The sequence below is a fragment of the Heptranchias perlo genome, chromosome 16 (assembly GCF_035084215.1).
Source record: "Heptranchias perlo isolate sHepPer1 chromosome 16, sHepPer1.hap1, whole genome shotgun sequence".
In the NCBI taxonomy this organism is placed as follows: Eukaryota; Metazoa; Chordata; class Chondrichthyes; order Hexanchiformes; family Hexanchidae; genus Heptranchias; species Heptranchias perlo.
In genome coordinates, this window is record NC_090340.1 from 16,682,903 (window position 1) to 16,705,025 (window position 22,123).

Here is a 22,123-nt window from a genome sequence, read left to right on the forward strand (position 1 = left end):
GCTACATCTTGTCCCATCCTCAAAATCTATCTCTTTGACCTCACGTTCGGCCACCTCCTCTAACTTCTCTCAATTTCTACACACTGCCCAATTTTCTGCCTCTCTGGTGAAGTGCCTTCCATGTTTTGCTACAGCAAAAGTTGGTATATAAAGAAGAAAATCATTTGCATTTACACAGCACCTTTCACATTCTCGGGACGTCCCAAAGCGCTTCACAGTCAATTAATTACTTTTGAAATGTAGTATCTGTTGTTTTTGTGGGCAATCACATCAGCTAATTTGCATACAGTAAGCTTCCACAAATAGCAGTGAGATGAATGACCAGTTAATCTGTTTTGGTGGAGATGATTGAGGGATGAATGCTGGCCTGGACACCAGAAGAATTCTCTGATCTGCTTTAAAAAAGTACAGTGGGATCCTTTGCGTCCACCTGAATAGACAGATGGGGCCTCGAATTAACATCTCATCCAAAAGACTGCATCTCCAACAATGTAGCACTCCCTCAGTAATGAGCTGAATTGTCAGCTTAGATCATGTGCTCAGGTCCTGCAGTCCAAGTTGTTGTTGAGGATACAGTGATGGAATGTGTGTGTGTTACTAGGAAGAGGATACAGTAATGGAGTGCATGTACTGTTGATTATTTGGCAGCAGATGCACTGATGAAACATATATATATATATATATATATGTGTGTATGAACTGGCTATTAGAAAGAAGATTCAGTGATGGGAAGTGAGTGTCAGGGTTCTTAGGATATAGCCATGCTGTAAGATTTGCTTGGTTGACTTTTATTTGGGGAAGGCTGTGACAATGATGTGTCGCCTGTTTGTATAGCAACGGTGGCAGTGCTGGTTATTAGGATTGTGAAGTTTCGGTAATGTCTTTAACAAGAGTAATGCGAAAGCTGAGAGCTGTGAGAAGAAACAGGCCTGCAGGCTGAAGCTAACCTGGCATTTTAGTGGGAATAGTAAAGCTGCAAAGTGACTTTGACTACGCCAGCTTTACAAACGACAACACGTAAATTCATTCCAAGGGTCTACTTTTCAGTGTTGGGTATTTTTTTTTTACCTGCTGCCACCACCAGAAGAGTGGGGCATTTCGACGGCCTTGACTGTGGGTGCAGTGTCTGCAGGGGGTTCTGCCCGTTGATCAGTGGTCTCTTTAGAAGTCTCAGTTACCACAACGATTTCCACCTTCACTTCAGGCTGAGGCTCAGGCTGAGGCTCAGGCTCAGGTTCAGGTTTAGGCTCAGGCTGAGGCTCAGGTTCAGGTTTAGGCTCAGGCTGAGGCTCAGGTTCAGGTTTAGGCTCAGGCTCGGGCTCAGGCTGAGGCTCAGGCTCTGACAAATAAGGAAAAAAATCATTAAAAATTCAGATTCTAAGAACAATCAACGGTCCTAATTCATTGTTCAAACTCTTAACCAGAGGACAAAGCTTCGTTACTGAGGAGCATTGTCATTGCCCTGTAGAAATTTTACTGGAGACTATTTCACAACTGGAGCTCGTTGGTCAAACTTAATTGTGCCTGAAGACCATCAATTCTCTCCCAAACCAGCTGAATAAGGTCAGGATATTGTGAAAATGATATGAACAGCTAGCCCTCATCAATTCAGGATGTATCTCCATCATCCTTCTGATCGTCTCTCTCTCTCTCTTTCTCTGACTTTCTCTCCACCTGTACCTCTTTGTCTTTTCATCCTCCTCATTCCATCTCCTCCGCTCTCCCCATCTCTGTCTCTTCTGCACTAATATGCAAACTACAGATGAAGAGATGTAGAAAAATTCACGACAATATTGTTGGCATCAAGTAATCTTGCTCATGGCACATTGCTTTTTCTAGGATAATATTAAACCTGATGGAGATGAGCAAGTCGTCAACTACCAATAAGACACAGTGGACAATTTTAAAAAGGACTTCAATTCAGTAGATTTCTTCCATCCAATAGCTTTATGGCTCTGAGATTTCATCCCAACCTCTCGACATCCCCCCAATCCCAATGTCCAAGAATCCCCCTCTGTGCTGCTGGGATTTGACTCTTCTCCATCCATGTTTCTAAGTTCCCTTTATCCAAACCCATGTCATGGTCCCTAGGGAAAAGTAATCATTATACTTTAAGAACATAACATAAGAAATAGGAGCAGGATTAGGCAATACAGCCCCTCGAGCCTGCTCCGCCATTCAATCAGATCATGGCTGATCTCAAACTCAACTCCATTTTCCTGCCTGATCCCCATATCACTTGATTCCCCTAGAGTCCAAAAATCTATTGATCTCAGTCTTGAATATACTCAACGACTCAGCATCCACAGCCCTCTGGGGTGGGGAATTCCAAAGATTCATAACCCTCTGCGTGAAGAAATTCCTCCTTATCTCAGTCTTAAATGGGTCGACCCCATATCTTGAGACTATGCCCCCTATTTCTAAACTCTCCAGCCAGGGGAAACAACCTCTCAGCATTTACCCTGTCAAGCCCCCTCAGAATCTTGTATGTTTCAATGAGATCACCTCTCATTCTTCTAAACTCCAGAGAGTATAGGCCCATTCTATACACTACAGGAAGGATGTGATCGCTTTGGAGAGGGTGCAGAGGAGATTCACCAGGATGTTACCAGGGCTGGAGCGCTTCAGCTATGAAGAGAGACTGGGAAGATTGGGTTTGTTTTCCTTGGAGCAGAGGAGGCTGAGGGGGGACATGATTGAGGTGTACAAAATTATGAGGGGCACAGATAGGATGGATACTAAGGAGCTTTTTCCCTTCGTTGAGGGTTCTATAACAAGGGGCCATAGATTCAAGGTAAAAGGCGGGAGGTTTAGAGGGGATTTGAGAAAGAACTTTTTCACCCAGAGGGTGGTTGGAGTCTGGAACTCACTGCCTGAAAGGGTTGTGGAGGCAGGAACCCTCACAACATTCAAGAAGCATTTGGATGAGCACTTGAAATGCCATAGCATACAAGGCTACGGACCAAATGCTGGAATATGGGATTAGAGTAGACAGGGCTGATGGCCGGCGCGGACACGATGGGCCGAAGGGCCTCTATCCGTGCTGTATGACTCCATGACTCTATGACTATGACTCTATTCTACTCAACCTCTCCTCATAGGACAACCCTCTCATCCCAAGATTTAATCTGGTGAACCTTGGTTGCACCGCCTCTAAGGCAAGTAGATCCTTCCTTAGATAAGGAGACCAAAACTGTATACAGTACTCCAGATGAGGTTTCACCAAAGCCCTGTACAATTGTTGTAAGACTTCCTTACTCTTGCACTCCAACCCCCTTGCAATAAAGGCTAACATGCCATTTGCTTTCCTAATTGCTTGCTGTACCTGCATGCTAACTTTTTGTGTTTCTTGTACAAGGACATCCAAATCCCTCTGAACACTTTGAATGGGGGAAGCTTAGGTGATGTGTGAGAGCAGAGGGATTTGGGAGTTCAGGTACACAGGACATTAAAAGCAGCACCTCAAGTAGATAAGGCCATAAGAAAAAGCAAATGGAATGCTGGGTTTTATGGCAAGAGGTATAGAATATAAAAGTCAAGATTCAATGGTGAATTTATAGCCCTAATTGTAACTCGGGGCGCGAGTGCGGGGACGAGGTGGGTGGGAAGGCCCGATGACGGCAACGCGTGAAGCACAGAGAGATTTTAACTAGCAGGTCTTGCTTCCATGTTCGATGTTGGACTCTCAGTCGATAATAGCAGGAAACATTACCTGGCCTGCGGGCGGGAGTGGGATTTTGGGCGGCAGGTGCCCACTGCTGGCAACCCGAAGTAACGATCCCCAGCACTAAGTGGTCGGTGGAGGGGGAGGGGAGGGAGGTCCAGGGAGGATCGTGCTCGGGGAGGGAAGCCTGGGGCAGGGGAAGTCCGAGGTTGCCATGTGGTGCCTGGAGGAGAACCACTGCTCCTCCTGGTCCACAAAAAAATTGAATATACAGAGCTTCCTGGGGCTGTTCTGCCCACTCTGGTGCTAGCCGTCAGGCTTCACTGACGGGCCTGGCACAGTGCGCCATGGCCGCGATCGGAAGCTAAAATCACATCAGGGTCCAAATTGTGTCATAGGACCCCGACTCTTACATATTAATGAGGTCCTCGCCTGTCCTGCCAGGTGCCTTTCCCGAGACCAAGAACAGCGCGGTTAAAATGGCAGTAAGCAGGAGCGCAGCAGGAAGCGTCTGACGGCCATTTTACCACCTCCTTAGTAAGACCACAGTTGGAGAGCTGTGTGCAGTTTTGGGCTCCACTCTATGGGAAGGATGTTGAGATACAGTACAGGTGCACTAGGATGTTGCCTGGTATGAGAAAATACAAATACAAAGAAAGACTTGAAAGGTTCTGTAAAAATGTGACCGTGAAGCTGTCGGATTGTCGTAAAAACCCAACTGCTTCACTAATGTCCTTTAGGGAAGGAAACCTGCCGTCCTTACCCGGTCTGGCCCATATGTGACTCCAGACCCACAGCAATGTGGTTGATTCTTCACTGCCTCTTAAATGGCCTGGCAAGCCACTCAGCTGTACAAGGGAACTAGGGATGGGCAATAAATGCCAGCCTTACCAGCGACACCCACATCCTGAGAATGAATGAAAGGAAACAGACTGTTTCCAGTGGTTGAAGGGTCTAAAATGAAGGGACATAGGTTTAAGATTAAACGTAAGAGCTTTAGGACAGAGAATAAGAAGGACCTATTTTACAAAGAAGGCTGCAAGCCTGTTTAGTTAGTGATCGAAGCAGAGACAATGGGGGTGATTTTAAACCCCAAGAACGGGTGGGTTGGGGAGTTAAAAATAGTTGGTTTTTTTGGGTCGCGACCGCAAAATCTTTGGTAAGCCTGTACTTTTACACACCGACGTTAAACCCGGAAATGAAGCCAGGTTGTAATCGCGACCCAAAAAACAACTATTTTCAACCCCCACCCGCCCCCAACCCACCCGTTCTTGGGGTTTAAAATCACCCCCACCGTCACCTTATGAGAATAGGTTAGATAGGTTGTTAAAGGAAAGGGGGAATAAAGGGATATGGAAATAGAGCAGGCACATAGGATTAGGACTACTGCTCATGTGGAAGATAAGAACTAACAAGGTCTGATTGGGGGAATGGTCTGTTTCCCTATTGTAATTTCTACATAATCACCCGCTGGAGTTATAGCGATTGATGGGAGAATCCCTGTGGAATTTCAGAGCCTTTGCCAAATAAACTACTGTAACAATGAGCGACATTAAAATTCTTAATAATCATCATTCAGCTCCACAGACTCACTCGTTTCAGTGGGAGGCTCCTCTTTCGGTGGTATTTTAGGTTCCTGTATCAAAAAATAAAATTTTGGGGTTAATAATTACAAGAAAGTTTTACCACTTTTTAATGATAGATGGAGAATACCACACGGCTGGTCTGGGATGTGAAGCCGGTGACTTTATTGTGGAGAGTTCCTGCGGTACATACGATCCACCCGATACATTAGCAGAAGATGTTGGGAGTTATTATCGGATAACCCCCGAAACTGGGCGTGGGGGTCACGGTGCGCGATTAACCCACGCTCGGTCGTTGAGATGCAGGCAACACGTAACGCTCGTGCTGCCTGGTGATTTACCTGATTGCTGCGTCCAACCAGCGCTACCTGTGTTGTTGAGTGGCTGCTCACCAGTGAGGGGGCACCAATATCGCGAGTGGCTGGCACCACTTAAAGGCAGCCTGCACCTCTTATTTGCAAAATATAAGATACGGGTCCGCACGGAGTCCAATCAGAGATCAGACATCGCACACGTAAAACACAGATGCAGGTCCTGTCCCTATGTTTACAAACTGTTGAGTTATTTTAAAACATTGAATAAAGGTTGCACACTACTAAATCCCACATCATCCAATCTGCACACCAGACCCCACCAATCTGCCGATTGGAATTTGTACCAGGTCTGTGAGACAGCATGTACCAAGGTTCTCTGATGATGCACTAGAGGCCTTGGTGCAAGAGGTGGACAGAAGGAGGGGCATCCTATATCCGCAGGGGGGAAAGAGGCCCCCCCAGACATATGTTCAAGAGGCAGTGGGAGACAGTAGGGAACGAGGTCAATGCCAGGCACATAGCACCATGAACATGGATGCAGTGCAGGAAGAAGTTCAATGCTTTGACACGAGTGGTCAAGGTGTGTGAGGTCAACTGTCATCTCCTACCAACTGCACCACTAGCCGCATCCACTGCACCACGTACTACACCCCCCATCACCCACCTACCAACAAACTCTTTCAATCAGTACTCAACTCTTCCAATCAGATGCTTCCTCTCACCCTCACACATTACCACCCACCCACAATTCACAGGTCACACACACCATGATAGTTACATCACCCAAGCATCCTGCAGGACACTCACAGACACACTTCCCGCTTTCTTGCAGGAGAAGGTGGCACATAACAGGAGGCAGCAAGTGGTAGTGGCTCCATGGAACATGAACCCGCTGTCCTCTCTCAGGATGACAGCATTGCTGTCCCACTCCAGCCACTGTATGGCCTACTCTTGCTCCGAGTTCTTATGTTCTTAGCACCATGCTTTCCATTCAGTGCAGGGTCCCACTCAGCTCTCTTCCTGACACACAACCAGCCAAAAGGTCTGTGGATGTACACACCTCCTTCTCCTCCTGGGGAATGGTGATCACCTCAGCTGCTGCCACAGTGAGACTGGTTGGTTTAGGTCTTTCTTCAGGTTGTGGTAACACCTTTCCGAGCTCTTGCACAAACCACCTGAGCACTCCACCGCCTCCGCCTCCGCCTCCGCCTCCACCTCCACCTCCGCCTCCACCTCCATCCCTGCAAAAAGCACTCTGCTGTTTTAAAACAATTTTATGTCTCCCCATGGAGCATGGAGAGTGTAGCACAGACAGTATCAGCCAGGAGAATAGAGAGTGTAGCACAGACAGTATCAGCCAGGAGAATAGAGAGTGCAGCACAGACAGTATCAGCCAGGAGAATAGAGAGTGCAGCACAGACAGTATCAGCCAGGAGAATAGAGAGTGTAGCACAGACAGTATCAGCCAGGAGAATAGAGAGTGTAGCACAGACAGTATCAGCCAGGAGAATAGAGAGTGTAGCACAGACAGTATCAGCCAGGAGAATAGAGAGTGTAGCACAGACAGTATCAGCCAGGAGAATAGAGAGTGCAGCACAGACAGTATCAGCCAGGAGAATAGAGAGTGTAGCACAGACAGTATCAGCCAGGAGAATAGAGAGTGTAGCACAGACAGTATCAGCCAGGAGAATAGAGAGTGCAGCACAGACAGTATCAGCCAGGAGAATAGAGAGTGTAGCACAGACAGTATCAGCCAGGAGAATAGAGAGTGCAGCACAGACAGTATCAGCCAGGAGAATAGAGAGTGTAGCACAGACAGTATCAGCCAGGAGAATAGAGAGTGCAGCACAGACAGTATCAGCCAGGAGAATAGAGAGTGTAGCACAGACAGTATCAGCCAGGAGAATAGAGAGTGCAGCACAGACAGTATCAGCCAGGAGAATAGAGAGTGTAGCACAGACAGTATCAGCCAGGAGCAGTGCAGCACAGACAGTATCAGCCAGGAGCATAGAGAGTGTAGCACAGACAGTATCAGCCAGGAGCAGTGCAGCACAGACAGTATCAGCCAGGAGAATAGAGAGTGCAGCACAGACAGTATCAGCCAGGAGAATAGAGAGTGTAGCACAGACAGTATCAGCCAGGAGAATAGAGAGTGCAGCACAGACAGTATCAGCCAGGAGAATAGAGAGTGCAGCACAGACAGTATCAGCCAGGAGAATAGAGAGTGCAGCACAGACAGTATCAGCCAGGAGCAGTGCAGCACAGACAGTATCAGCCAGGAGAATAGAGAGTGTAGCACAGACAGTATCAGCCAGGAGCAGTGCAGCACAGACAGTATCAGCCAGGAGCATAGAGAGTGTAGCACAGACAGTATCAGCCAGGAGCAGTGCAGCACAGACAGTATCAGCCAGGAGAATAGAGAGTGCAGCACAGACAGTATCAGCCAGGAGAATAGAGAGTGTAGCACAGACAGTATCAGCCAGGAGAATAGAGAGTGCAGCACAGACAGTATCAGCCAGGAGAATAGAGAGTGCAGCACAGACAGTATCAGCCAGGAGAATAGAGAGTGCAGCACAGACAGTATCAGCCAGGAGCAGTGCAGCACAGACAGTATCAGCCAGGAGAATAGAGAGTGCAACACAGACAGTATTAGCCAGGAGCAGTGTAGCACAGACAGTATCAGCCAGGAGCAGTGCAGCACAGACAGTATTAGCCAGGAGCAGTGTAGCACAGACAGTATCAGCCAGGAGCAGTGTAGCACAGACAGTATCAGCCAGGAGCAGTGCAGCACAGACAGCACAACAAAACGGGGCTGAGAGGAGAAGGCACCACAGGCAGCAGAAGAGGACACACCAGAGAACACAGAGCAAGAGGTCATAGAGGAGAAAGTGATGCAATCAGAGAGAGAGAGCGGTGGGCCAGGATGCAGCAGGAGAGATTAGTGAGCACCAATAGATTCCAAAACTTACTGAGTGTCTGTGGCACTGTTGCGAAATGGGATAAATAGAGAAAAAACAATTGAAAAATAATTTAACCACAGGAGCTTAACAAAGCTATTAATGAGATCTTCAGTCCATCACACTCAATAATTCTCCCTGAAGACATATAAAATAGATTTTTTAGTTTTATAAATATTTCAAGTCACTGTATATATTTTTGCACAGGTCTACACTATTTTGGTGTGATACAGTTGCTGATTACACTACCTTACTATAGAGGAGGCCTTAGCTTCAGTGAAGCAACTTAGAACTGACAAAAGTCAACATTAACTGACCACCACCTGTTTCGGTGGTCCTGAGAGGAGAAAGATTGAATTATCATATGTTTGTATCTTCACTGGAAGAATTATTATCGACACAAAAGATGAGTACGTAGGAACATAGGAAAAGGAGTAGGCCATTCAGCCCCTCGAGCCTGTTTCTTCATTCATTGAAGTCATGGCTGATCTGTGACCTAACTCCATTTACCCACCTTGGCTCCATATCCCTTAATACCCTTGGTTAGCAAAAATCTATCGATCTCAGATTTAGAATTATTAATTGAGCTAACATCTACTGCTTTTTGTGGGAGAGTTCCACACTCCTACCATCCTAAAAACCTCAATTAAATCACCCTTTAACCTTCTATATTTCAGGGAATACAAGCCTAGTTTATGTAATCTCTCCAGGGCTTTGTATAGCTGCAACAAAACTTCCTCCCTTTTATATTCTAGCCCTCTAGATATAAAGGCTAACATTCTATTAGTCTTTTTGATTATTTTTAGTACCTGACCACTACATTTAGTGATCTGTGTACATGGACCCCTAAATCTCTTTGGATCGCCACTGTTCCTAGCTTTTCACTGTTTAAAAACAGATCAGATCTATCCTGTTTTGGTCCAAAATGGATAACGCTTTGATGAAAAAGTGCATTGAGACGTCAAAGATGACTGCAGCCATCAGACCCAAGATTTCACAGCATTTCACAGAAACATTGTTACCTGGTTTGAGCCAAGGTTAGCCTCTAAGGCTGGTTCCCAGGTGATTAGAAACTTTAGTCGTGATAAGTGGGTCATAATGAATGAAGAATTACATTCCAAACACAGTTTGAATTGTCTAAAAAAAAGAAGCCATTTCCTTTGATTACATCCAGCTTACCATTGGTCCTGGACAGATGGGGTTTCTGCAACAGGTGGTGGTTGACTTAGTGGTTGGGTCTCTGGAGCTGGGACACTCGCTGGAGCCGGAGCTGGAGCTGGGACACTCGCTGGAGCTGGAGCTGGAGCTGGAACACTCGCTGGAGCCGGAGCTGGAGCTGGGACACTCGCTGGAGCCGGAGCTGGAGCTGGAGCTGGAACACTCGCTGGAGCCGGAGCTGGAGCTGGAGCTGGAGCCGGAGCTGGAGCTGGAGCTGGAACAATAACACTCTCTGAAGTTGGAGCTGGAGCACACTCTGGAGCTGCTGGTGGTCCTGGAGGTGCTGGAGTTGGATCTGGTCCTGGTGGAGGTGCCTTAGTCTCTGTCAATAAAAATAAACACACTGAAGAATTCTTAATCTCACAAAAGAAGACCCAGCTATATTGTGCTACATGACTTCCTAAAGAGGATTAAATTATATCAAAAAGTTTATGCAATGGTCATCTTTCCTCAGACTGCATATAATTCTAGGAGCTTCCCTGGTAGTTCAGATGGTTGAGGCAGTGGGTAGCTGAGCCATGCCCACCAGAAAGGTCAAGGTTCATTCCCCAGTCTGTGCTGAGATAATTGGCCTTACTCTGCTCAGTATGTGGTGCCCCCACAGTCAAATAGTCTACCAATCTAGGATCACACAAGACGAATGGCTTTGTGGGGTAGGTACTGAAAGGCAACCAGTGCCTGTGGAAATGTACCGCAGAAGTCACTGCCTTGAATAGGAGGGGGAGAAAATTGAGGAAAGGATGTAAAAAACAGCAAACAACAGTTTATCTAAATTCCTAATCTGTTCAAATATATATTGTGAGAACACATTTGGGAACCATTGCATAAATCACTGAATTAAATGCAGCACTGTTTTCTCCAAAAGAAAAGGTTCAGACAGGACTTAATTTTAACAAAGTATGTGCAGCACTCATTCTCTGTCACTAGATGTGGCTGCTGGATTTATAAATACATAAAGAAATGAATATTCTAGGAAATAGTTAATATTCCCATAAACACTCCCATTGACCCAGCAGGATTTGAACCATTGTATAATGTTTAATAATGGTAAATCTATGACTTAACAAGGAAAAGGGAATAATGGTATACTCAGCCAACAGTTACCATCACCACAATGTAACATAGCATGCAACTCAATATAAAACTGCTTTCTACCACATTGTGGACTTTAATCCAAGCAGGTAGTCACATTCAGAAATCCATCTGTTCTACTTTGGACATCACCAATAACTAAACTTTCTGCCTAGGTTTCCGATGGTGCAATCTGAGCAAATCAAATGTCTGCTATTGCTCATTTTGGCCTAATTTGTGATAAATATTTACCTTCTCTTGGCTCTTCTTTCTTAATCTGCATCAGTGAATCCATATTTAGGTGTTGAATAAAAAATAAGAAAATAGACAAATGTTGGTGACTCATGGAATTACAAGCAAAGTGGAATATGAACAAAGGCAGAGCTGAGGTGGACAGGATACAATGCAAAAATAACCCACCTCCATTGTATGAAGTCCCAAATACCATTCACCTTCCTGTTGTATACGTTTTAAATATACCATTCACCTCTCTATTGTATACATTTCAATATAACACTCATCACACTGGAGACATTTTCAATATACCATTCACCTTACTATTGTATACATTTTCAAAATATTATTCATATCTGTATTGTATACATTTTCAATATATAATTCACTGTCCTATTGTATATATTTTCAATAAATCATTCACCTCTCTATTGTATACATTTTCAACATACCATTCACCTCCCTATTGTATCAAATTCCAACAAAACTGATCATGTTGCCTTCATATTAAATTCCAATATACCATGAATCACCTTATTGTATAGAATTCCAGAGTATCATTCCTCACTTCCACTGTTTTAACATTCCAGTGTACCATTCACCTCCCCTGTTGTACAGAATTCCAGTGTACCATTCACCTCCCCTGTTGTACAGAATTCCAGTGTGCCATTCACCTCCCCTGTTGTACAGAATTCCAGTGTACTATTCACCTCCCCTGTACAGAATTCCAGTGTACTATTCACCTCCCCTGTACAGAATTCCAGTGTACTATTCACCTCCCCTGTTGTACAGAATTCCAGTGTACCATTCACCTCCCCTGTTGTACAGAATTCCAGTGTACCATTCACCTCCCCTGTTGTACAGAATTCCAGTGTACTATTCACCTCCCCTGTACAGAATTCCAGTGTACTATTCACCTCCCCTGTACAGAATTCCAGTGTACTATTCACCTCCCCTGTACAGAATTCCAGTGTACCATTCACCTCCCCTGTACAGAATTCCAGTGTACCATTCACCTCCCCTGTACAGAATTCCAGTGTACCATTCACCTCCGCTGTTGTACAGAATTCCAGTGTACCATTCACCTCCCCTGTACAGAATTCCAGTGTACCATTCACCTCCCCTGTTGTACAGAATTCCAGTGTACCATTCACCTCCCCGTACAGAATTCCAGTGTACTATTCACCTCCCCTGTTGTACAGAATTCCAGTGTAGTATTCACCTCCCCTGTACAGAATTCCAGTGTACTATTCACCACCCCTGTACAGAATTCCAGTGTACCATTCACCTCCCCTGTTGTACAGAATTCCAGTGTACTATTCACCTCCCCTGTACAGAATTCCAGTGTACCATTCACCTCCCCTGTTGTACAGAATTCCAGTGTACTATTCACCTCCCCTGTACAGAATTCCAGTGTACTATTCACCTCCCCTGTACAGAATTCCAGTGTACCATTCACCTCCCCTGTTGTACAGAATTCTAGTGTACCATTCACCTCCACTGTACAGAATTCAAGTGTACTATTCACCTCCCCTGTACAGAATTCCAGTGTACCATTCACCTTCCCTGTTGTACAGAATTCCAGTGTACCATTCACCTCCCCGTACAGAATTCAAGTGTACTATTCACCTCCCCTGTACAGAATTCCAGTGTACCATTCACCTCCCCTGTACAGAATTCCAGTGTACCATTCACCTTCCCTGTTGTACAGAATTCCAGTGTACTATTCACCTCCCCTGTACAGAATTCCAGTGTACTATTCACCTCAACCAGTGAACCATTCACCTCCCCTGTACAGAATTCCAGTGTACTATTCACCTCCCCTGTTGTACAGAATTCCAGTGTACCATTCACCTCCCCTGTACAGAATTCCAGTGTACTATTCACCTCCCCTGTACAGAATTCCAGTGTACTATTCACCTCCCCTGTATAGAATTCCAGTGTACCATTCACCTCCCCTGTACAGAATTACAGTGTACTATTCACCTTCCCTGTTGTACAGAATTCCAGTGTACCATTCACCTCCCCTGTTGTACAGAATTCCAGTGTACCATTCACCTCCCCGTACAGAATTCCAGTGTACTATTCACCTCCGCTGTTGTACAGAATTCCAGTGTGCCATTCACCTCCTCTGTTGTACAGAATTCCAGTGTACTATTCACCTCCCCTGTTGTACAGAATTCCAGTGTGCCATTCACCTCCCCTGTTGTACAGAATTCCAGTGTACCATTCACCTCCCCTGTACAGAATTCCAGTGTACTATTCACCTCCCCTGTTGTACAGAATTCCAGTGTACCATTCACCTCCCCTGTACAGAATTCCAGTGTACTATTCACCTCCCCTGTACAGAATTCCAGTGTACCATTCACCTCCCCTGTTGTACAGAATTCCAGTGTACCATTCACCTCCCCTGTTGTACAGAATTCCAGTGTACCATTCACCTCCCCTGTACAGAATTCCAGTGTACCATTCACCTCCCCTGTACAGAATTCCAGTGTACCATTCACCTCCCCTGTTGTACAGAATTCCAGTGTACTATTCACCTCCCCTGTTGTACAGAATTCCAGTGTACCATTCACCTCCCCTGTTGTACAGAATTCCAGTGTACTATTCACCTCCCCTGTACAGAATTCCAGTGTACCATTCACCTCCCCTGTTGTACAGAATTCCAGTGTACCATTCACCTCCCCTGTTGTACAGAATTCCAGTGTACCATTCACCTCCCCTGTTGTACAGAATTCCAGTGTACCATTCACCTCCCCTGTTGTACAGAATTCCAGTGTACCATTCACCTCCCCTGTTGTACAGAATTCCAGTGTACCATTCACCTCCCCTGTTGTACAGAATTCCAGTGTACTATTCACCTCCCCTGTTGTACAGAATTCCAGTGTACCATTCACCTCCCCTGTTGTACAGAATTCCAGTGTACCATTCACCTCCCCTGTACAGAATTCCAGTGTACTATTCACCTCCCCTGTACAAAATTCCAGTGTACCATTCACCTCCCCTGTACAGAATTCCAGTGTACCATTCACCTCCCCTGTACAGAATTCCAGTGTACCATTCACCTCCCCTGTACAGAATTCCAGTGTACCATTCACCTCCCCGTACAGAATTCCAGTGTGCCATTCACCTCCCCTGTTGTACAGAATTCCAGTGTACCATTCACCTCCCCTGTACAGAATTCCAGTGTACCATTCACCTCCCCGTACAGAATTCCAGTGTGCCATTCACCTCCCCTGTTGTACAGAATTCCAGTGTGCCATTCACCTCCCCTGTTGTACAGAATTCCAGTGTACCATTCACCTCCCCTGTTGTACAGAATTCCAGTGTGCCATTCACCTCCCCTGTTGTACAGAATTCCAGTGTACCATTCACCTCCCCTGTTATACAGAATTCCAGTGTACTATTCACCTCCCCTGTACAGAATTCCAGTGTACTATTCACCTCCCCTGTACAGAATTCCAGTGTACTATTCACCTCCCCTGTACAGAATTCCAGTGTACTATTCACCTCCCCTGTACAGAATTCCAGTGTACCATTCACCTCCGCTGTTGTACAGAATTCCAGTGTGCCATTCACCTCCCCTGTACAGAATTCCAGTGTACCATTCACCTCCCCTGTACAGAATTCCAGTGTACCATTCACCTCCCCTGTACAGAATTCCAGTGTACCATTCACCTCCCCTGTTGTACAGAATTCCAGTGTACCATTCACCTCCGCTGTTGTACAGAATTCCAGTGTACCATTCACCTCCCCTGTACAGAATTCCAGTGTACCATTCACCTCCCCTGTTGTACAGAATTCCAGTGTACCATTCACCTGCCCTGTTGTACAGGATTCCAGTGTACCATTCACCTCCGCTGTTGTACAGAATTCCAGTGTACCATTCACCTCCCCTGTACAGAATTCCAGTGTACCATTCACCTCCCCTGTACAGAATTCCAGTGTACCTTTCACCTCCGCTGTTGTACAGAATTCCAGTGTACCATTCACCTCCCCTGTACAGAATTCCAGTGTACCATTCACCTCCCCTGTACAGAATTCCAGTGTACCATTCACCTCCCCGGTACAGAATTCCAGTGTGCCATTCACCTCCGCTGTTGTACAGAATTCCAGTGTATCATTCACCTCCGCTGTTGTACAGAATTCCCGTGTACCATTCACCTCCCCTGTTGTACAGAATTCCAGTGTACCATTCACCTCCCCTGTTGTACAGAATTCCAGTGTACCATTCACCTCCCCGGTACAGAATTCCAGTGTACCTTTCACCTCCGCTGTTGTACAGAATTCCAGTGTACCATTCACCTCCCCTGTACAGAATTCCAGTGTACCATTCACCTCCCCTGTACAGAATTCCAGTGTACCATTCACCTCCCCTGTACAGAATTCCAGTGTACCTTTCACCTCCGCTGTTGTACAGAATTCCAGTGTACCATTCACCTCCCCTGTACAGAATTCCAGTGTACCATTCACCTCCCCTGTACAGAATTCCAGTGTACCATTCACCTCCCCGGTACAGAATTCCAGTGTACCTTTCACCTCCGCTGTTGTACAGAATTCCAGTGTACCATTCACCTCCCCTGTTGTACAGAATTCCAGTGTACCATTCACCTCCCCGGTACAGAATTCCAGTGTACCTTTCACCTCCGCTGTTGTACAGAATTCCAGTGTACCATTCACCTCCCCTGTACAGAATTCCAGTGTACCATTCACCTCCCCTGTACAGAATTCCAGTGTACCATTCACCTCCCCTGTACAGAATTCCAGTGTACCTTTCACCTCCGCTGTTGTACAGAATTCCAGTGTACCATTCACCTCCCCTGTACAGAATTCCAGTGTACCATTCACCTCCCCTGTACAGAATTCCAGTGTACCATTCACCTCCCCGGTACAGAATTCCAGTGTGCCATTCACCTCCGCTGTTGTACAGAATTCCAGTGTACCATTCACCTCCCCTGTTGTACAGAATTCCAGTGTACTATTCCATCCCCCTATTAAATACCATGCCATGTTATATTCCTATTACACACCATTCCAATGTATGATTCTTCTTCTCATTGTATAGAACAGTTACATAAAAACATGAAATATATTGTTAACTTAGAGGCGGCTTTTTTAAAGGTGGTGCTGCAATTATCGAAGTGGAGACAATTACCTCTATATCCTTTCCAGAATCAGGTGCAGCAAGGGCAGCTCTCGGCAGTGGGGGGCTAACTGGAATAACTCTGCTCAGATTTTGTGCAATCCACACCAGGACACCCCCAACAGGACTGTATAGAAGTATTTGAAACAAAATAATGGCATCAGTCAAAAAATATCAGATACTTTGGGGTACAAAAAGCAAATCCCTTTCTATAAAATATCACTCTCACTCTCATTTGAACCCAAATCACCCAGACCAGAGAGACAAATATCCCTAGGTACCATTCATATAGAATAGAATAAAATCACAGGTGCTAATGGAGGCAGGCCAAAGAGAGAAGAATGAGGTCAACGAGGCATCCAGGAGAACCTAAATAAAAGGAAGATGTGTTCGAGACCCTAGCGGGAACAATCCTGCAAAGTGAGAGAGAGGGAGAATGTGGTCACTGGCCCTAGTGGGAACACTGAGAGCAAGGCGAACGAGGTCTTTGGTTAAGCCAGGTTCAAACAGGATATAGCAGACAGGATCAGTCTTAAACTGTACTACGTATAAACAGCTCATAGTTCTGAGATGGGAACACTCACACATAAGAGAAGTCTTACTGCCACAGAGTACAAGACTGTGGCAAATGATTATCTTGTGCCAGAACGCAGCCTCTTTGATCAGTTATCTAAATCTTATCGGACAATGCTCGTTACAAAATGTATCCCAAGGACAACATTAAAAACCTGTGAAATTTTACAAAAATAAAACCTTGTCTCAAATGTCTTCGCATATCAAAGTATAAGCTGAGGCAAGCTGTGCCTCGTACCTGGTCACTGCACTGGGCGCTGGAATCTGGCCAGGTTCAGGATGTGCTACTTCTGTGTCAGAACAGCTTCCTGCAATGGAAACACCTCAAATTTAGCATATTCCAGAGATTTTCAGTAAGATTAGGATGAGAACAGGGATTGCACTTTGCTCTGTCTCTGATGCCTCTCTACAATAGATACTTTGCCAGGTTGTCCTTATGATTGATACAAAAAACCAAGAAAACAAGATACACAAATATTATCCCTTTATATTATCAAGAAAATCAGATATTCGTTTTAATATATAACTAGTGGCTCTCCCATCACATTGCTGATGGAAAGTTGGAGGAATTGAGAGAATCACTGATTAAAAATAGTGGGCTTTTCCTGCAATGGGGGCTTCTGCCAACATTTATAATTTAAATAGAAGGAGTGGTTATTTAATGGAATGGGTTCAGTGAGAAAAAAATAACATTAAATAAAAATGGTAATAATTTGACAGTAATAGGGTTAGGCATTTAATGCAGTTTGCATATGCAAATACTTACTTATATAAAAGCAGCACCTATCTACTTCAAGAAGTTTGTCATGGATTTATGAATTAAATAAAAGGAAGAAATAAAATACAGTTGATCCAAAATTTCTGGAATAAAAGGACCAGAGATTTAATCAAAAGGATTGCATTAAAATTTGTTAATGAAATATATAGAAGGAACAAATAGAATAGGGCTACTGAAAATGCATTAATGAAACAAAAAGTAATTCATTATAAGAACATAAGAAATAGGAGCAGGAGTAGGCCACACGGCCCCTCGAGCCTGCTCTGCCATTCAATAAGATCATGGCTGATCTTCGACCTCAACTCCACTTTCCTGCCCGATCCCCATATCCCTTGATTCCCCTAGGGTCCAAAAATCTATCGATCTCAGCCTTGAATATATTCAATGACTGAGCATCCACAGCCCTCTGGGCCAGAGAATTCCAAAGATTCACAACCCTCTGCGTGAAAAAATTCTTCCTCATCTCAGTCTTGAATGGCCGACCCCTTATCCTGCGACTATGCCCCCTAGTTCTAGACTCTCTAGCCAGGGGAAACAATCTCTAAGCATCTACCCTGTCAACCCCCCTCATAATCTTTTATGTTTCAATGAGATCACCTCTCATTCTTCTAAACTCCAGAGAGTATAGGCCCATTCTACTCAATCTTTCCTCATAGGACAACCCTCTCATCCCAGGAATTAATCTAGTGAACCTTTGTTGCACCGTCTCCAAGGCAAGTATATCCTTCCTTAGATAAGGAGACCAAGTATATCCTTTCTTAGATAAGGTAACCAAAACTGGATGCAGTACTCCAGGTGAGATCTCATTAAAGCCCTGTACAACAGTAGTAAGACTTCCTTACTCTTGTACTCCAACCCCCTTGCAATAAAGGCCAACATGCCATTTGCTTTCCTAATTGCCTGCTGTACCTGAATACTAACGTTTTGTGTTCCTTGTACAAGGACACCCAAGTCTCTCTGAACACCAACATTTAATAGTTTCTCACCATTATGAGGGTGCCAAGAGTAGCCCAGGAATATTTTTTAAAATTACTATTTGAGTTGCAGATGGGGCTGGTGCTGGGTGGGAATATTTTTAAATCAATATTTTAAATTTTTTGCTACTGTGAGTTCTCTACCCTATGCCCCCCCACATGTATCTCCCCCTTCGCTCACTAACATCCCCCTCACCATCAATCCCTAATACCTCCCCTCTTACCTGCTGATATGCTGCCTTGAGCCCAGTATTCTTTATTGCTTCAAGCTGGCCAGCAAAGAGCAGGCTGTGGGGCAATTGCAAAATGGAACAAGCCCTAAATTTTAGAGGAGCAAAATTGATCAGTTGGGGAACAGTGGAACGAGTTGACGGACTTGACGAAAAGCAGGAGACGAGGCCTGAGTGGCCAGAAGTGTGGAGAGAAGTGGCCACTGGACATGGATCAGAAAATGATGGGGCATAACAGGCTGCAGATCAGACAGCTGGACAAAGTGCTGGCAAGGAGAGCAGCCTAGAACAAGTTCATGACCAAGGAACAGAGGGAGGAAGGTAGAACAGAGTCACAAGGGGAAGGCAGAGCAGAGCCTCCAGTGTGAGCCTCGCTAAGAGTGGGATGGACAGGGCTGCAGCAGGGCCTGGTCTGGTGCGGGATTCTTCGCAGTCTTCCATAATGGTGCAGGTGTGAGGGGAGGACAGGGCACTCAGTGACCTAAGGCATGTGGTGAGACCCAGTGAAGTATATTATCACAGTGATATTTATACTTCTCTATGAGGGATGTGGGGAATACAGATGGTACAGATTTGTTTCTAATCATGATGTGTTCACTTTCTAAACCCTGCATCTTTCATTTTGAACAAGAATTTTCAATAAATCAGGATTGATATGTGCTGCGATCAGCTGCATTACTGAACATGGTTGGCAACATGAAGAATCAGGATTAACTATATAACGGGCCCGGAAGAAAGATTTTTAATTAAACAAGTTCAGCTTTAACTTCATCGTGAACACAACAGGAGTGCAATGGACATCAACATTTAGTTTGAAAATAAGTCAGGTACACACATGGAGGATTACTCTTACTGCTGTGATGGGGGAGTTCGGGCTTTGTACAGTGGGCTGTCATGTAATATTAGGTGAGCCTTACTGTACTTAATGGATCACAGAATATGACCCTCATAGAATCACCTAAAAGCACAGAATCAATAGAATGCTGCAGCTTATTCACTGTTTTTATTATATAATAAATATATTTAAACTCACCTGTTTCATTTTTAGGTACTTGTTCTGTACTTTCAGCTTTCACCGTTTTCTATGTTGGAAGTAAAAACAGACGACTAGTTGGGAAAGTGAGAATTGAAACCCACACCAATCATTGACTGGTATTTTAATATCAAATTACTAAATCAGCGTTATGCACACTCTATAAAAACTGCTAAAAGAAAAATAGACATTGCAATACAACAGACAGTTAGAAAACATAAAGAATACAGGCATTCTTCAATCCTAACTGAGGAGATGGCCGACACGCCCCCAATCCCAGCAGAAGAGGTAGACGAGACAATATTTAATCCCAGCTGAAAATAGTTCATATGGTTCATAATCCCATCTGAATTGAGTTATCCCTCAATCCCATTGGAGGAGATGGTCTACATAGCCCGATGATGGATCTGAGATCTGAAGGGCATTCCAGAGACATTTTTTATAAGAAATTACATCCCAAATTGACTCTTCTCCTGGTAGTGACTCTAGACCGAGTAGCCGCTAATGAAATAGCAACATCCAGAGAAGCTGCCAACACCGTAATCCCCAAAAATAAAGATTCTGTCCAATGTGCCTTTTACTGACACAAACTGAATGTGAAACTCACTACTACAAGGAGTCGTTGAGGTGAACAGCATAGACGCATTTAAGGGGAAGCTAGATAAACACATGAGGGAGAAAGGAATAGAAGGATATGCTGATAGGGTTAGATGAAGAGGGGTGGGAGGAGGCTCGTGTGGAGCATAAACACCGGCATGGGCCAGTTGGGCCGAATGGCCTGTTTCTGTGCTGTACATGCGATGTAAAACAATTCTGTCAGTTTATGGGGTACAGGCATGGTGCATCTAGTGATGGGTGATTGAAATCCATCAATGCTCTGTGACAGCCAATCGTTGAGTTGAAGACCTTCCTTATTTCATACACTTCAGTCAAAAGGACTCAAAAGGTTTGTGATCCCTTGTCTTGCCTATCAAAGGTTGCCAAACAGTGATCAGAATACAATTCTGTCTCTTACCCCCTCTGGCAGTTCCTCTGCAGGTTGAGAGCCAGCCTTCTCCTCAGGCCTGGTCTCCAGATGACCGACTGGCTGAGGGGCTTGCGGGCCAACTTTTGCTATCCAGGTAAACATCCTGTTTCGAAGATGGAGAAAGAGATAAATCAGAAAGCCAAAATAATGATTTTAATATGATAGGTTGTAAGTTAATATGATAGGTTGTAAGTAGGGATGATATTGTAACCACACTGAAACACTGGAATATGATCACATAAATGTTAAGATGTGAACGAGACATATTTTTAGCCACTGGGTTCTGCAAAGAAATACAACGTTACTTTCCCTGCTTTAGTGCGGAATGGCAGCTGCAGCTTCTCAAGGGCAATTAGGGATGGGCAATAAATGTCGGCCTCGCCAGCGACGCCCACATCCCATGAACGAATAAAAAAAAATTGAGGGAGATCCGGAATTGGGACAACAACGGAGGTCATGGAGGCAGCAGGATGGAGAAGTACTATAATGTGAATAAATCCCCCACCATCAAGGGCTATAGGCGCACAGCCGGCATCTTGAAGATTGGCTACATGGTAGGGCATCAAACGCCATGGAGGTGCAACAGGATGGCTCGAGGGCCAAAGTGTTAATTTTTTAAACAAATAAAAAGCTTTTAGAGAAATTCTTCTCTAGGCCAAAGGAGCTGAAAAATTTAAAGTAATTGTGCAAAAATGTGCATACAGCAGAGGGCCCAGTAGAAACCACATGAAGAAGTTAGGGACCTGGTTACACTGGGTCCCTGTCAAATCTGGGAGATCCTGTTCAGCCTCGTAAGGGATGGAGCCTCTGCTTTTTTTTATTCATTCATGGGATTTGGGCATCACTGGCGAGGCCGGCATTTATTGCCCATCCCGAATTGCCCTTGAGAAGGTGGTGGTGAGCCGCCTTCTTGAACCGCTGCAGTCCGTGTGTTGAAGGTTCTCCCACAGTGCTGTTACGAAGGGAGTTCCAGGATTTTGACCCAGCGACAATGAAGGAACTGCGATATATTTCCAAGTCAGGATGGTGTGTGACTTGGAGGGGAACGTGCAGGTGGTGTTGTTCCCATGTGCCTGCTGCTCTTGTCCTTCTAGGTGGTAGAGGTCGCGGGTTTGGGAGGTGCTGTCAAAGAAGCCTTGGCGAGTTGCTGCAGTGCATCCTGTGGATGGTACACACTGCAGCCACAGTGCGCCGGTGGTGAAGGGAGTGAATGTTTAGGGTGGTGGATGGGGTGCCAATCAAGCGGGCTGCTTTGTCCTGGATGGTGTCAAGCTTCTTGAGTGTTGTTGGAGCTGCACTCATCCAGGCAAGTGGAAAGTAT

The 22,123-nt window shown here is 45.1% G+C and overlaps 1 protein-coding gene across 1 annotated transcript in view; it reads right to left on the reverse strand.

Moving 5' to 3' along the window:
- The window catches only part of LOC137333406 (cyclic nucleotide-gated channel beta-1-like), a 128,502-nt gene extending 107,598 nt beyond the window's left edge, over positions 1 to 20,904 (reverse strand). The window contains exons 1-10 of the mRNA XM_067997557.1: positions 20,791 to 20,904; positions 19,776 to 19,824; positions 16,999 to 17,068; positions 16,200 to 16,314; positions 11,060 to 11,084; positions 9,698 to 10,058; positions 6,622 to 6,802; positions 5,258 to 5,300; positions 4,556 to 4,618; positions 1,069 to 1,339 (exon numbers count right to left, since the gene is read on the reverse strand). Of these exons, the coding sequence (XP_067853658.1) occupies positions 1,069 to 1,339; positions 4,556 to 4,618; positions 5,258 to 5,300; positions 6,622 to 6,802; positions 9,698 to 10,058; positions 11,060 to 11,084; positions 16,200 to 16,314; positions 16,999 to 17,068; positions 19,776 to 19,824; positions 20,791 to 20,904 (1,292 nt within the window). The remainder of the gene's footprint in view (positions 1 to 1,068; positions 1,340 to 4,555; positions 4,619 to 5,257; positions 5,301 to 6,621; positions 6,803 to 9,697; positions 10,059 to 11,059; positions 11,085 to 16,199; positions 16,315 to 16,998; positions 17,069 to 19,775; positions 19,825 to 20,790) is intronic.
- Between the last annotated feature and the right edge of the window lie 1,219 nt (positions 20,905 to 22,123).